At 45.7% G+C, this 15,125-nt stretch overlaps 1 protein-coding gene across 1 annotated transcript in view; it reads right to left on the bottom strand.

Annotated features, from left to right (window-relative positions):
- LOC144752983 (E3 ubiquitin-protein ligase TRIM11-like) overlaps positions 1–15,125 on the bottom strand; it is a 200,820-nt gene that overhangs the window by 111,803 nt on the left and 73,892 nt on the right. The window contains exon 2 of the mRNA XM_078640793.1: positions 6,852–6,947. Coding sequence (XP_078496919.1) covers positions 6,852–6,947 — 96 coding nt within the window. The remainder of the gene's footprint in view (positions 1–6,851; positions 6,948–15,125) is intronic.

The following is a 15,125-nucleotide window of genomic DNA, read 5'->3' as shown; positions in this document are numbered from 1 at the left end:
CACTGGGACACCCCACATATGGAGACAGTTGAAAGCAGCTCGGGCGCAATTGGCCGCCCTCGATCGTGACAAGGCGGAATATGCTGCAATGCGCTTGCGGCATTCTTTTTATACTACCGGGGACAAATGTGGGCAACTATTCGTGAATAGGCACAGGCAAGTGCGACAATGTGAAGGGATGCAGGAGATTAGGGACTGCGCGGGCCTATCCTACTCAGACGACGCTGCCATCGCAGAGGTTTTTCACAATTTTTATGAACAGTGCTTGTAGGGCAGATATAGATGCGTACTTAGCATGGGCTCAACTTCCCACCCTGATGCCAGAACAGGCAGCCCATATAGAGAGGGAGATCAGACCGGAGGAAGTCATAGCAGCCATTGCTCGCTTGAAGCTGGGCAAATCATCCGGCCCATATGGCTACACAGCGGCCTTCTATAAGCAGTTCTGCTCAACACCTACTCCACTGCTCACCTGGCTCTATAACTCTTTTGAAGCTCCAAGGGCAATCCCCTCCTCCATGTTGGAAGCGGTGATAGCAGTTATCCCTAAGCCGGGGAAAGACAAGACAGAATGAGGGTCATACCGACCTATTTCACTTCTGAACGCAGATCTGAAGCTCTATACTGGGATTTTGGCCAGCCAGCTTGCACCCTATATGCCGGGACTTGTGGACCCCGATCAGGCTGGATTCATTCCTCAGTGGCAAACGAGCGACAACACCAAACGTGTCACACACTTCATAGAGAAGGCCTCCCGCATCTCTGGGGACTATATACTCCTCACCATAGATGCAGAGAAGGCCTTCAATCGGGTCCGCTGGCCCTATCTTGAACAGGTATTGACTCGTGTCAGCCTGGGGGAAAGGATACAGACACACATTTTTAACCGCTACTGATCTCCCACAGCTACCGTCCGGATTAATGAGCACACATCCACGACATTTCCCATCAGTAGAGGCACGAGGCACCCTCTACATGGAGCCCATTGCACACAGAGCCCGGGATCATCCCCAGATCACTGGCATCCGCTTCGGAGGGGACATCCACACAATAGGTCTCTATGCAGATGATGTGCTAGTCACCCTAGCAAACCCAGGGATAGCATTAGGGACATTTCTGGAGGAACTGGACACTTTTGCGAACGCTCTAGGTTTAGGGTGAACCTGACAAAATCTATCGCGTTGAACCTCTCACTGTCACCCCAGGAGCAGGCAAAACTTCAATCCCGACACCCCCTGCAATGGTCGGACAATGTCGTCCCTTACTTGGGTATCCAATTAGCACAGACTCTACAGGCAATGAGGACAGCTAACTACTCTCGCCTCCACACTCGCATGCGCACCGAGCTTTGGAGATGGAAACACTATCAGATTTCGTGCCTGGGCCGCGTTGCGGCTATTAAAATGACTATTCTTCCCAAAATTCGGTACCTTTATCAGACGCTCCCCAAACTGCCCCCACCCGGTTGGCTACACAAGGTGCAATCGAAACTCTCTCAATTTATCTGGCAAGGGCGCAAACCGAGAATGAAAAGGTTAGTCAGATTTCCCCCCCCCCCACAAAGGAAGTCTTGGGCTCCCAGACCTCACGCTCTACTATAACGCTGCACAGCTTCAACACTGTCGAATGGAGCTATGCTGAATCCGAGAAACACTGGCTCTTCCAAGACTGTGCATTCGCAGGCACATCCCTCATGAAAACTCCCTTTCTTCCAAAGCCCCAACGCCCCCCCCCCCCAACTTATACGCTTCACAGGTGACACGCACAACCCTCACGGTTTGGGATCGGACCAACATACGCCACGACCTAACATCTTTCCCTTCTCCACTAACATCACTGTTTAATAACCCAGATTTTAGCCTCGGGATAGGTTTGCAGTCTTTTTCGTTGTGGAGATAGTCCAGATGCCAAGCTTTAGGCCTCTTATTTGCTAAAGGGGAAATTATCCCCTCTTGCAGCTCAGAGCTGCTTATGGCCTCCCAGAATCTGAACGCTTGCACTACTTACAAGTGCGACATTGGGCTATGTACCTTGGCAATTGCACACAGGCGTCTCAGCTTCTCACTCCCTATGAACGGTGGCTCATCACAAGGATTTCGGACAAGAAGCTGATCTCCAACCTCTACAAGATGCTCTTGTCTCGATATAACCACACTTATCATGCGGGTCGTGCACGTTGGGAGAGGGATCTTGAACGTAGTCTTAGTCCTGAGGATTGGGAAGGTGCATGTTATAGAGCACGCCACACAGCAACATATGTAGGCCTCACTGAGACATTCACTAAGCTTGTCTATTACTGGTACTACACCCCAGAGAGGTTACACAAGGCTAAAGCTAAACTGAATCCTGGCTGTTGAAGAGGGGTACACTGGTTCACCTTCTCTAGGATTGCGAACACCTCCAGACTTACTGGATGCAAATACTTGACGATGTCGACAAATACCTTGACACCGAACTTTCTAGACTCCCCACATATGTCCTTGCTAGAAATGGGATTTCCGGTTGGCTATGGCTTGCGCCAAAGTCAGGCAGAAACCACCACTCTAGTCAGGGCAAGGGAGTTACACGCCAAAGATAACCCCTGCTCACCCTCTAGGTAACGTGACGCGAGCAGCAAGGCTAATCTCGGAGACAATGTAGGTTAAGTTGTTGCGCGCGCACCCAGCAACAACACCCAAGGATCACCACAAAGGAAACTCCACACAAGGTTATATATCAAAATAGCCTTTGTATTATACCAAACACATTAGATAAGAAACACACACTTTACAATGTGCCAGAGGCACGGGCAGAATTTACAGGGGATTATATACATGGGACAGGGCCACATGGACCACTGTCAGGATTATGCACTTTTAGAACTAGCACTTGGTTGAAGTAGCACTTTGTAGGAATAACACTTAGAACATAGCACATATAATAACTGTAGCACCAAATAGCAAATATAGCACACAACCCGTAACCGCGAGTAAAAGGTGAGTACCACCTACGCAACCCTAACCACTTTAGGAAAATATCACGCTGGGAACCATGACTTCACTAGTATAACTATACTAGGAAAAATGACCACCTAAGCATAAAAACACTTTCAGAGGTATAGGCACAAAGACATTATACATGATGCAGAAATTACATTAGGCAGGTCATTACAAATGCGCAAAGATCACATAGGGCCAAAAACATGCACCCCACGCAAGGGCACAGCAACAGAACTGTCCCCCAGGCCAACTGGCCTCTCCGGGGCTGAAACGCCCTTGGTCCAGAATGTTAGGGCAGTCTACGCAGGCAGCCAAAGAAGATTCACCAGGGCCTAAACGTAGCAGCTGCCCACTAAGTGCTGGGCAGCTGTAAGAACTGAGCCTGGCACCAGCGTGCCTCCTGGCTCTCTGTAGGCTCTAGGGATCCAATAGGTCCCAAAACAATGTGTGAACCTCGTGGGCTCTGATTAATAAAATGCTGCCCACTGTGGGGGGAGCGGCCCGCTGTCAGCCGGGGCCGCTTTACTACCCTAAATGCCCCTGTCGTTGGAGTCCCCCTTCTGGGGACTCGAAAACAAAGGAAATGCCCAAGAGCCTCTCGTGGGCTCTGAATACGAAAATGCGGGCTTGGAGCCTCGTGGGCTTGAGAAATCAAGGTACCCTTGGAGCCTCATGGGCCCGAATTCAGAAAAATGTCCAGAAGCCTCTTAGGCTCTAAAACAAATATGCCCTCTTCGGACAGAAGAATGCCCCCTTAAAGGTGGAGCCTCACTGGGGGACTCGTTGGAGCGGCCCGCTGACCGGATGGGGCAGCTCAACACACCCGGGAAACACATCGCCTCTCTCCGGCACTAGGGACAGGTCCGGAGCTCTCCCCCGCCCGACAACACTCACCGGGCTCTGCTGCGGGGAGGCTCCTTCACCGGTCTCTGCTGGCGGGGGCTGCACACGGGGCTCTTGGGCGCCTGCTCCGGGACTCCTCGGCCCTTGAATACTTGTAGCGCGGGGCTCTCCTGCTGCACCGGAGCCCCGCCTACACTTTCAGCCGCTCTCCTCCTCTGCTTCAGGGCTCTCCTCTCGTTAGGGGAGCCTCGTGGAGAGACGCTGGCTTCACTCGGACAGTGCAGGAGCACGGGGTAGGCTCCCGCCGCTTCCTGCTTCTTTTCCGGGGCTCGTCCTGCTTCCTGGGTGCGCGCGGGGAAGCCCGCGAGGCTAGACCTATCCCTGCACGGCCCAGGGATGACGCAACAGGAATCCTCAAGGCCGGGGGACCAATCCCAGTGCGGGAAGGAGGCGGGCACAGTACTATGCCCGAGTGTCCTCGGGCCAGCAGCGGTGAAGGTTTTCAGGGCAAACGAGGGGTAGGCACCCTCATAAATTGAAATAAAAAGCGGGGTAGGTTCCTGCTAGCTAAATAAACTGAAACACGGCCAGAGATACCGGGCACCAGAACAAGAGAACAGAAAGCGCTCCCAAGCGCTAGGGGGGACAAATCCAGCACTCCCAGGCGCTGCAGGAATAAAGGAGTAAGGGCAAAGCGCTCCCCAGCGCTAGTGTCCCCCAAAGTCCAGCAAAAGTCCTTCAAGAGTTGGGGGGGCAAAGGCTGGGCCCAGGGGCCAGCTCACAGGGCCCTTCAGGCAGGGAGGCAGTCCCAGTGACGGTCCTCCTGGTGCACAGCAGCAGCAGCAGGCCCCCCCTCAAATTAGGATCAGGAGAAGAACATTTTACAAGAGGTCACAGCCTCTTTTTATACACTAAATCCCTGTGTCTACATGGGTGCAGGCAAGGGGTGAACCAGATACAACTGGTTCCTGAGCACTTTGTTTTGCTCAGCCCCTCTGCCTATTCACAGGATGGGTAGGTCATCAGTCGCACCACAGGGGGCGGAGCCAGCATTTTGGAGGGAAAGCCCAGCCCTATTCAGGTCCCATGTGCACTCCTCCCCAGACATCAACATGCAGACCTCTCATTCACCACCGGGGCAGACCCATCCTGACTCCAGGAGCCTGGCACACCAGCCAGCCCCAGCCAATCACAAGCCAGCACATTCACTGCACAGACAGGCCAACTTCTAGAAGTGGCAGTTCCACACTAGACACAATAACGCCGCACACATCATCGCACAGCATTTAATCACACGAGTCCGCACATACCAAACTCGCACCTGCACTCCCCACGCATCAGGAATTACCCTGGACACACACATTCCACATGCATTCCTATGGGAGGGCAGTCCAATCTCACATGCACGGGGACACAGTGCATGTGCGCAGAAGCCAAAAATAACTAACACTAAGTCACATATAACAAGCAAAAAGTATAAGGGTGAACCTGCCAGAAGGGCCAAGTCCAACAGTCCTATTAGGGGTACCTCATCCGCTTACCTACCCCCTGAAATCTAGGCGAGGGAAACAGATAGCCATAGCACTGGGCACGGCCATTCAGGACATATTGGTTCATTGGTTCATTGGAGGACACCTCACATTCCTGCACACACTGGGTGGCATGAGCGATTGTGGCACATACTGGGTATGGAAAAAATCTCTTACCTTAGCTGGGAAGGGCTCCTCCTTTAGCGATCTCTGGCAGCCATTCCTCGCCCTGCTAACACCGGAATTTCGGGAATTGTCTTGCCCGAGATACTTACACCTCCTGTGCCTGACTACACCAGACTTCTCCACTTAGGCTGGCCTGGCCTCATGGCTTCATGAATGACACTTGCGACACCGCTCAGAAGGAATGTACAGGGGGAGGGTAGGGGTGGTTCTCTTTGGGTGTCCTCTTTCTTTTCTCTCTTTTCTTGGGGTGGTGGGAGGGATTGCACCAGTTAATTGTTGATTTTTGTAATAACAATGCATTTATCAATCTCTATGATGGGCTTTGCATAGCCCGTTTAACACAAACTTGCTTCCTGCAATGTTTAATAAACAGAACTAAACCATAAAATCTCACAGATGTAAACTACAGACCCATGCATGCACAAAATCACAGAGGCACAGGCTCATACAGATGCACACATTGTTTGCACTCACATACATATCTATAGACAAATGTGTACATTCACAGATACATTTCTCCTGACAGTGTATACACAAACCCACAAATGCACACTCTCCCATAGGCACACCCATATCTACACATACTCACACACAGGTGCATATATAATCTCACTAACTCCAGATCTATGCACACACAAGCTCACAGACGCACACACTCATACTGATGCACATATATTTGCACATTCACAAATATCACCAGATCATGAGATAAGCAAACTCATGGACAGGCATTCATATATACATGTACAAACTCACAGCCAATAAATCCAGACTAACGCATACACAACCCTCAAACACACATACACACAAATGAGCACATGTATTTGCATAATCTATGTCTCAAAATCCATACATGCATATGCAGACACACACAAACATGTAGCCATGCCCACATAAACATACAAACATAAAGATGTACAGACATGCATGAACTCCCACAAACAACTCTAGGACATGTACACCTAAGCGTGAACATGCACACCCGCGCACACACACTGGTACATGTTACCAGCCAGATATATCACACATGTGCACACATACTCTTAACACACAATACGTAACTATGTAAGTACTACCTTAATATCAGAAGAGTAATTCTTGTTTTTATATATTTTTTGGATGAGCCCTTGGCCGATTTCAGCCCTAATATGCAAACACGGTGACTCCTATCAGTATATTTATTTGGTGAGGATCATGACCCAGTCTGTAGGGTGACTCATCAGTCTCTGTGTGTGAACCTTAAGGGGCCACACACAGACATGGGCACAGACATATGTAGACACACAGAGACACAGCACTCACTGCAGCCACTCACCCTCATGGTTTTATATTGTTCCTCTTCCTTGACTTTAGACTCCAGAATATATTCCTCCTCTTTCTTCAGAAGACGCAGCCACTCTTGAAGTTTTACCTGCAGAGATGGGATTGCAAGAAATAAGTGTAGATCTGTAGAGTGCTGTCTTACTTACAATAAGGAGTCACTATAGTACCTGTCACCTGTGCCTTGATTGTACGTACCAGTCATACATTAATGTTGTAAGTACCAGCCACACATATCCAGATTGTAAGTACCAATCACACTTATCAGGATTCTAAGCACCAGCCCTAAGTATCACAGACAAATACACAAACAACTGTATACCTTCTTTGTAACCGGTTCTTGCCTAGTAGGACCTCGCACCAGAATCCCTACAAACTTTATCACTGGCACTTGATAAAGACACTGTGCACACTTTACATCTAACTGCATGGAAACATTTAGATGTGGCATTACTTTGAAGAGCAAACTCTGTTCCTAGTGACATTATCAAATAACCCAGAACAGCACAGAACCAAGTGAAAATATCCAAGCTAACAAGTTTTTATAAGTGCAGTGACCGTATAAGCCGACTATATTCCAGTAATAAAAAGAAAACGTTTTTTGGGACCCTAGGCATGAAAAAAGTACATTATCTTTGAATGTCCTAATTGATGCTCATTAATGCATATTGTGCAGTGATACCCCTTAGTTCCCCCTTCAGCATGGTCATGCCCACATCCTGGATGACATCATCCCTGACATTAGACACATAGATCACACACTCAAGAATGGGCTGGGGAGGCTTGTGGTCATACACAGGACCCTCTGACCCTTGGTCTTAGCAACTCTACCATACCTAATTCTTTCAAACTCTGACATCATCACCCCTGCCTCCATCGAACGCAGCCACCTCAAATTTCTTTGAGATTTCAACCTCCCCCTCAACACCAACACAAAATACATGAAGGAAGCCTTCTACACACTTCTCAACCCACTGGAAATGCATCACTAACTCAACATAAAGACAACACACCAGGCCTCATTCTATTAGCATCTCCTAATATCGTCTGTTAGACACCTATATCCCTCAACTGAACCTACCACCTTTCGGTCCTCAGCTGGACTGATCACCTTGCTATCCCCTTCACCATTGCATGTACCATGCCTCAGCATCAAGGGCAAGTCAGGGGGAAAGGATACCAGTGATTGACATACCTGAAGTTTTTATTCAAACAATAAGAAGAACCAGATCAGAGAGACAGGAAAATAGTGAGGATCATATAGATGTAGAAGAACACGCTCAGGAAGAAGGGAATAAAGTTACTCAAAACCCTGAGGAGGACCATACAGGGAAAGAAGAATACACTCAGGCAGAGGTGAACAAATCTATTCAAAGACCTGAGCAGGGACAGACAGGAAAAGAAGAACACGTTCAGGCAGCAGAATAACATATTGTAGTAAGACCTGAACAGCACCAGTTAGGAGAAGAAGAACAAGTTCGGGCGGAAGAAGAAGAATAATTTGAAATAAGACCGGAACAGGGCCAGATAGAGGAAGAAGAACAGGTTCAGGCGGATGGAATAAGATCTGAACAGGAACAAGTAGAGAGTGATTCAGAAGAGGAACAGATTGTGCCTAGACATAGTGAAAATAAAAGAACTTTAGAAAAATATGGAAAGGGTGAAAGTGCAGTTCAGGTTAAAAGGGTCAGGAAGGGTGATAACTGGCCAGGTAGAGTGAAAAGATTGTGATAATATCTGAGAAAAACTGGTGAAAGACCAGAGCAAGTGAATGAAGTTACTAGTCAAACTCAGTCGGTATCTAAACAGTCAATTGTGAGAAACACACGAAGAAGCTCAAGACTGAGAATTTTGAACAACAAATACAAGGCCCCTGAGTGAACCTATGTAATATTAGAAGAATTTGAAACTTTAGACCAGTGAGAACTCAGAAGAAGTAGATGCTACACAAATTGATGAAAGAAAATTGAGGACACCTTAAAAAACAAGATTTTGAATTTCCAAGTAAAGAAAGAAAAAATATCTTCTTAGAATAAAATGGCGAAAAATGAAATCACTGGGCAACCGGAACGAGGTTTAAAACAAAGATGTTGTAGAGCTTGCATATTTAGTATTTTATTAGTGATCTCAGTATCGCTATTTTTAACAGTGGTGGTGCCTTATTATATGATAACAAATAAGCAGATTGATATAGTTACTAATGAGAAAGCCGCTACTATGAAGAGATATGGAGTAGAATTAGAAGCAGCAGATGAGACAGATTTACATCACACAGTATTAGATAATGATATGTCTTTAAATGTTTGTACAAAATTATTGTTTCAATATGTAGATACAATGGAGATTAGTACTTGTTATGTATGTATGAAATTACCAACTTCAGTGTCAGCGGCAGTTATATACCACCATTTACCTTTAACATATGGTATATCATGTAGTGTTATAGCAAATCTGTTTTATAAACCCGGAAAACTTCAGTATTAATATTAAAACTTAGATGTAGTATTTCCAAAATGTCCTATTCAAAAGAATATGAATCCAGTACTTAGTAGCCAAGATGCACAGTTCATGGGTGAAGTTTTCTTAACAATGAAATCAATAGATATAGTAAAGGCACACAAAAATAATCTAACATGTATATTAAGTGAAGAAGAGAAAGCGTTTTTGAATTTAGTTGAGGGAAGAAGGCAGGATTTAAAAAAGAAAGCTGCTGAACAGAAAGCTTATGTACCACCATGGGCTGGGAAAGAGGGAATTTATACAACTGGCAAGGCTCATGCTGCAATGTCCCTAGACTTTGTGAAGAAAGGGAAAACCTGCCTCCATAGGTTAAAGACAGATTATAATAATGTATTTATTGGTTCCAGTGAATGTGAACATGACTTCCTAATTTTGGGAGATAGGGGACTAAAAGGGGGAACTGATCCAGTATTTCCTGGGGTTTACTACTTGTGTGGGAATAATGCTTATTAAGTTGCCTGCACGGTGGTACGGAAGCTGCAACTTTGGGATAGTATTTCCAAAAATTTATCATGTAAAAAGAATCACTGGAAACAATAAAAACACTAATGGACTAACAAGGAGAAAGAGAGCTAGTTTTTCAGAAATAGTAGGTGATATATTTGGTGCATTAATACCTTCAGTGGGAGTCATTCAGAATTCACATAGAATTTGTAAATTGTCAACAGTAGTTGATTGTCTCTCGACTGATACAGCTGGGGGTTTCTTGATGATAAATACAGAAATGGTTGCAATTAGGACTATGATTTTACAAAATCGACATGCGCTTGATATTTTATTAGCAAAAGAGGGCGGAGTCTGTAGAATGCTAAAAGTTCAACATTGTTGCACTTACATTCCTGATAAAAGTAAGGAAATCAGAGGGTATATTAACAATATCACAAAACTTTATGAAGACTTGAAACCACTGGCGGTTGACAATGTATGGAAGAGAATAACAAAGACATTTCTTTAAAAGGGACTTGGTTTTCTGATTTAGGGAAAAGTATTTTAGGTCAAATAATTCTTCTAGTAGTTGATATAATAATAATAGTTTTAACAATAATGATTTGGTATAAATGTTGTAGAAGCAAAGAAAAAGGAAGATAATATAAAGTGAATGGAAAAGGAAAGAAAAGAAAGAGGGAATATGAGGAAGTACAGATGGAGGAAATGAAAGGGAGGATATACAAAAAGATAAAAGATTTAGAAAACAAAGATGAAAATAAGAAAGAAGAAGAGGAAAATGGGAATGAGAAATGCTGAAAGTTGGCATCTGGTTAGAGATGAGTAATTTTGTGATGGCTCAAACTGCTATCAGAGAGGGATTGATGGAGCAATGACTCGTAGAAAATAGACTTACTTGAAAGCAATCCGCTCCTTTAACTCATTAACAAGTTTTTACAATTGTTTTGTGTAAAACTAATGCTCACCACAAGTGGGTTAGTGAAGCTTGCTTATGTGTTTACTTACGTGGATAACATGAACAAAGGACTAAGACTGCTTTTAACAGGAAATCTTTACTGCGCATGCAACAACTACATCTTCGTAGGATGACGAGTAATGCTTGGGGGGAAAATTCTTGCGCATGAGCAGAAGGCACTTAAATGTGGTCTTGAAGACTCACGTGCATGGCATCTGCTTAGCTGAAATGAAAACAAGCTATCCTACTGACACTAATGCGGAAAAGTATTAATAAGTAAAGGGGAATAGAGTAGAGGTGGGTGGTATACAGTGCAACCACTTTATTTGTGAAATTAATATTTGTCTTTCTGACTTTAACACTAGTGCGAATTTGGGCCGCTCTATAGTATAACTGAAGTGAGCTGAGTAAGGGAAAGACTGCACATGTCCACTGAAAGGGAGCCTGGGACAGTGACTGAAACTTTGAATGCGAGCCAGAATAAAAGTGTTACTCCCTGAGAACGGACGGTGAAGAGTTCAATGATGAAGACTTGCATTTAGAAGGTTAATAAAATGTTGCAAAGAAACAGGAATGCATATGAGAACTGAAAATTATTAATACAAATTAAGGGGTGGGGTTGCGAACAATAGTTGTAAGCATGGTGTGATGGAGCTTCCCCCTTGCCTGACCAATCATAGTTTGTATTTTTACGATATTAAAACTTTAGTGGGTGGAACATGCAGAACGAAAGTTATAATTAAGGTATCTTTAGTTGGTTAGTTAGCACAAGAGATGATGAGAATGAGATGCTGTGCGTGGCACTGATGCTGATGCTGGGAGAGATGCTGTGAGATGCTGATGAAGAATCGAATGCAGTGCCTGAAGCAGAACTTTCTATCCTAATTTAATTGGGTTAGATCATAAGAATCTCGAGGAGGAAGAGAGTGTCAGAGAGGGGTGCGGCGCAATCTTCGGTATTCTAGAGAGGTCAACTATCCTGTCCTGAATCCTGTCCTGAAGTCTTTGTCGCCTGACCTATCCCGGGGGACCCTTACCAGCCCTTTGGCCAGGGGGTTGGTCTTCCACACCATCCTTGGTAATTATAATTTCTCGTTAATCTTTGCAGATGTACTTTTCTCTCTGTTCTCTCCCTTTCTGAAGATTGATCATTGTATGAGTCCAAAGTTTATGCTTGGTGTCTAACAAATTGAATTTTCTCTCCAATGAATGATGGTGACTGTACTGTATTTTTGAAGTGGTTCACATGAATTGAGTTAGATAAAGATTTAAAACTTTCCAGAGTCTGTGGTTATTTACTCCAAATATAGAAAAGTTAGAATTATGTTAATTATCACCATCAATTAGTTAAACTAATGGTCCATCGACCAGAGGAAAGAACGTTTTGATCCGTGAAGGGTTAGTTAAAGGTTAATAGAGGTATTTTAGACTAATCCTAAACCTTTGTGAACACTTACAAACTTGACGCCAGCAGTTTTATTCAATTGTGAGTTTATGGGCCCAGGTGGGTATATGGTAGTAGAGTATCTGTTGTTGAACCGCTAGATCAGTTGGTCCGAGGGAAACCTGAAACGCCTCCTACAGAGAACCCAATCTCACCCAACAGATGTACACAATGCCCAGGAGAGGGCGCGAGTGGTTGCTGAGGTCTCAACTCATAGTTCCAATCACTTTGACCCCTTAGCTACCAACACCTACTCGAAGATTGGAGCTCCTAGATCAGTTGCCTCAGAAGTGGGATCTATGATTACTCCATTGGGCTCTCCAGAAGGGAGATCCCGAACCCTTGAGAGCCGGTCCGTGGTCAGTCAGGACACTTCCTCATCCTTCTCTCCCACTTGGGACACACTTGTGTGTCCGGTAACGTATGATGCCGGAACCGATTACGCCTATGAGTGGTAGGGCATGCTATCTAGATCACTTTGGTCAGGCTCAGAAGTCTTTCTGCAAATACTTGTTTGACATGTTTGATTTCATTTAGTTCGACCCCACCTTTGGTACGTTTCTGAATGGACTTTTATTTCCTTATGGTATACACCATGTATGCTCTTTGTACTTGAGTCTTTTTGGTACAATGTCTATAGGTATCTAAGCCTGGGCATGGGTGTTTTGTTTTCTAATGTTACAGTTTTTATGAGTTTCTTACTATCTAGTTGAATGGCAGGGGGAGTGGCAGTGTGGGGTGAATGTTTTATATAAGACATTATGTATCCTATGGCATTGGGTAATTTTGAGACCCTTTCTATTACCAATGTCTACAATATTCACTGTGTTAATATGGAACATTAGGAGGATGGCTACACCTGCTAGGCGACATGGGATTTATGCATATCTCAGGTGCTGACATGAACATATTGCAGGAAATGCGTGTTGCTACCATAGAACTTAATAAGGTTGCCAAACGCTGGTGAGGTCACACTTATGGTACTATGTACTTTGTCTACGCTCCAGGGTCCTTGATTTAGGTGGCATTTAGGGTCCCTAAATTGTGCATCATAGGGCACTGAATGATTCTGACTGGAGATATGTACAACTAGAGGGACTTCTGTATGGCCTCCCCCTCTTCTTGTTTTCAATCTATACACTTAACACACATCAAGGTGACTTCTTCGATATGGTGTCTTCGTCCTTAATGCACAACCCACAAGCCCCAGTGTTATGGTGTGGGGATTTCAATTGTGTTTAGGACTCCCTTTTAGATGGATCAGCACCCCCCACTCCCTGGTGCCCTGGGGATACACACATCAAAACACTTTCAACATTGGACTGCGATGCTCTGGTTGGGGGGGGGCTGCTAGCGAGAAGCAGCTCTGCCTCTGCTTTAGCACTGCTGCTGCTGCTCTTGTTACAGGAGGCCGATACTGCAGCACTGCTCCAAAACCAGCCCCGCCCTTCCGGCACACCGGGAGAACGCTCGGGGCTCGCTACGACCAGTCTGGCCCCTGTTTACGCTTCATATTCATGATATCCGGCATTTAGGACACCTAGTTGATAATGGGACACTACTATTATGCCTCCTGCATACTAGGCTAGATTATATTTTTTGTACCCCTGAGTATTGGCTCATAGTACAGGCCTCCAATTATATTCCAACCATAATCCACTCAAGGTGACCTTCAAGAGAGGGGTGACTTTGCCTGCCGTTCTGATGTGGAGGCTAAAGACGGAGGCATTGAGGGATGTACCCTACAGGGAGGTTATAGGGAGGCACCTCTCACAATATTTTAAGACCAATGATGGATGGTACAGCAACCAACAGAGGACATGAGTGGGACGCCATGGATGTGGTTCAGAGGGGGCACAACATTAACTCTTCTTGAGATGCAAGATCGGCATGGGCACATTCTGTTATCCCCTTCCACGCTCATGACGAGCTGGGCTCGTCATGCAGTAGCCTCCTGCTACGCTGATGACGAGCCCAGCTCGTCATGAATAATGGGGTTCATGGAGTTCCAGCACAGGAGAAAAATCCCCATAGCATTCAAGGTGTTATGGACCTCAAGACACAGATATGTGTTGCGAACTTGAGGCTGTAACTGCTATGGCTTCATGCCCACAACTGGCGAATCTTCATCAACAATATAGAGAACAAACTCAGCGATTGAGTGCAATGCAATAGGTCTCGCATTAGGAAACTGTGAGCTATTGGTATTGTAAATGACACATTTTTTTAATATGTGTTGGCTTTGAAAATATATAAATGAATAGCATCGTTATTCACAAAGCTAATAGCTTACACTTTCCTAATGCGAGTCCTATTGGCTATGGCAATGCTTGTTGGTAGCAAGCAAAGACAGTGCTGTTGTGGTGCTGAGTGATGATGTGGGTGGGCTGAGTGATGTGGTGGTGTATTAGCGTGATGTGGTGGTGTATTAGAGTGATGTGGTGATGTCACAGAGTGATGTGGTGGTGTCTCCGAGTGATGTGGTGGTGTCCCCGAGTGATGTGGTGGTGCTCCCAGAGTGATGTGGTGGTGTCCCCGAGTGATGTGGTGGTGTCCCCGAGTGATGTGGTAGTGTATTAGAGTGATGTGGTGGTGACCCAGAGTGATGTGGTGGTGTCTCCGAGTGATGTGGTGGTGTCCTCGAGTGATGTGGTGGTGTCCCCAAGTGATGTGGTGGTGTCCCCGAGTGATGTGGTGGTGTCTCCGAGTGATGTGGTGGTGTTCCCAGAGTGATGTGGTGGTGTTCCCAGAGTGATGTGGTGGTGTCCCCGAGTGATGTGGTGGTGTCCCCGAGTGATGTGGTAGTGTATTAGAGTGATGTGGTGGTGACCCAGATTGATGTGGGGTTCTCCGAGTGATGTGGTGGTGTCCTCGATTGATGTGGTGGTGTCCCCGAGTGATGT

Source organism: Lissotriton helveticus, chromosome 5_1, assembly GCF_964261635.1.
Source record: "Lissotriton helveticus chromosome 5_1, aLisHel1.1, whole genome shotgun sequence".
NCBI classification, from domain to species: domain Eukaryota; kingdom Metazoa; phylum Chordata; class Amphibia; order Caudata; family Salamandridae; genus Lissotriton; species Lissotriton helveticus.
This window is presented reverse-complemented; position numbering and strand designations above follow the sequence as displayed.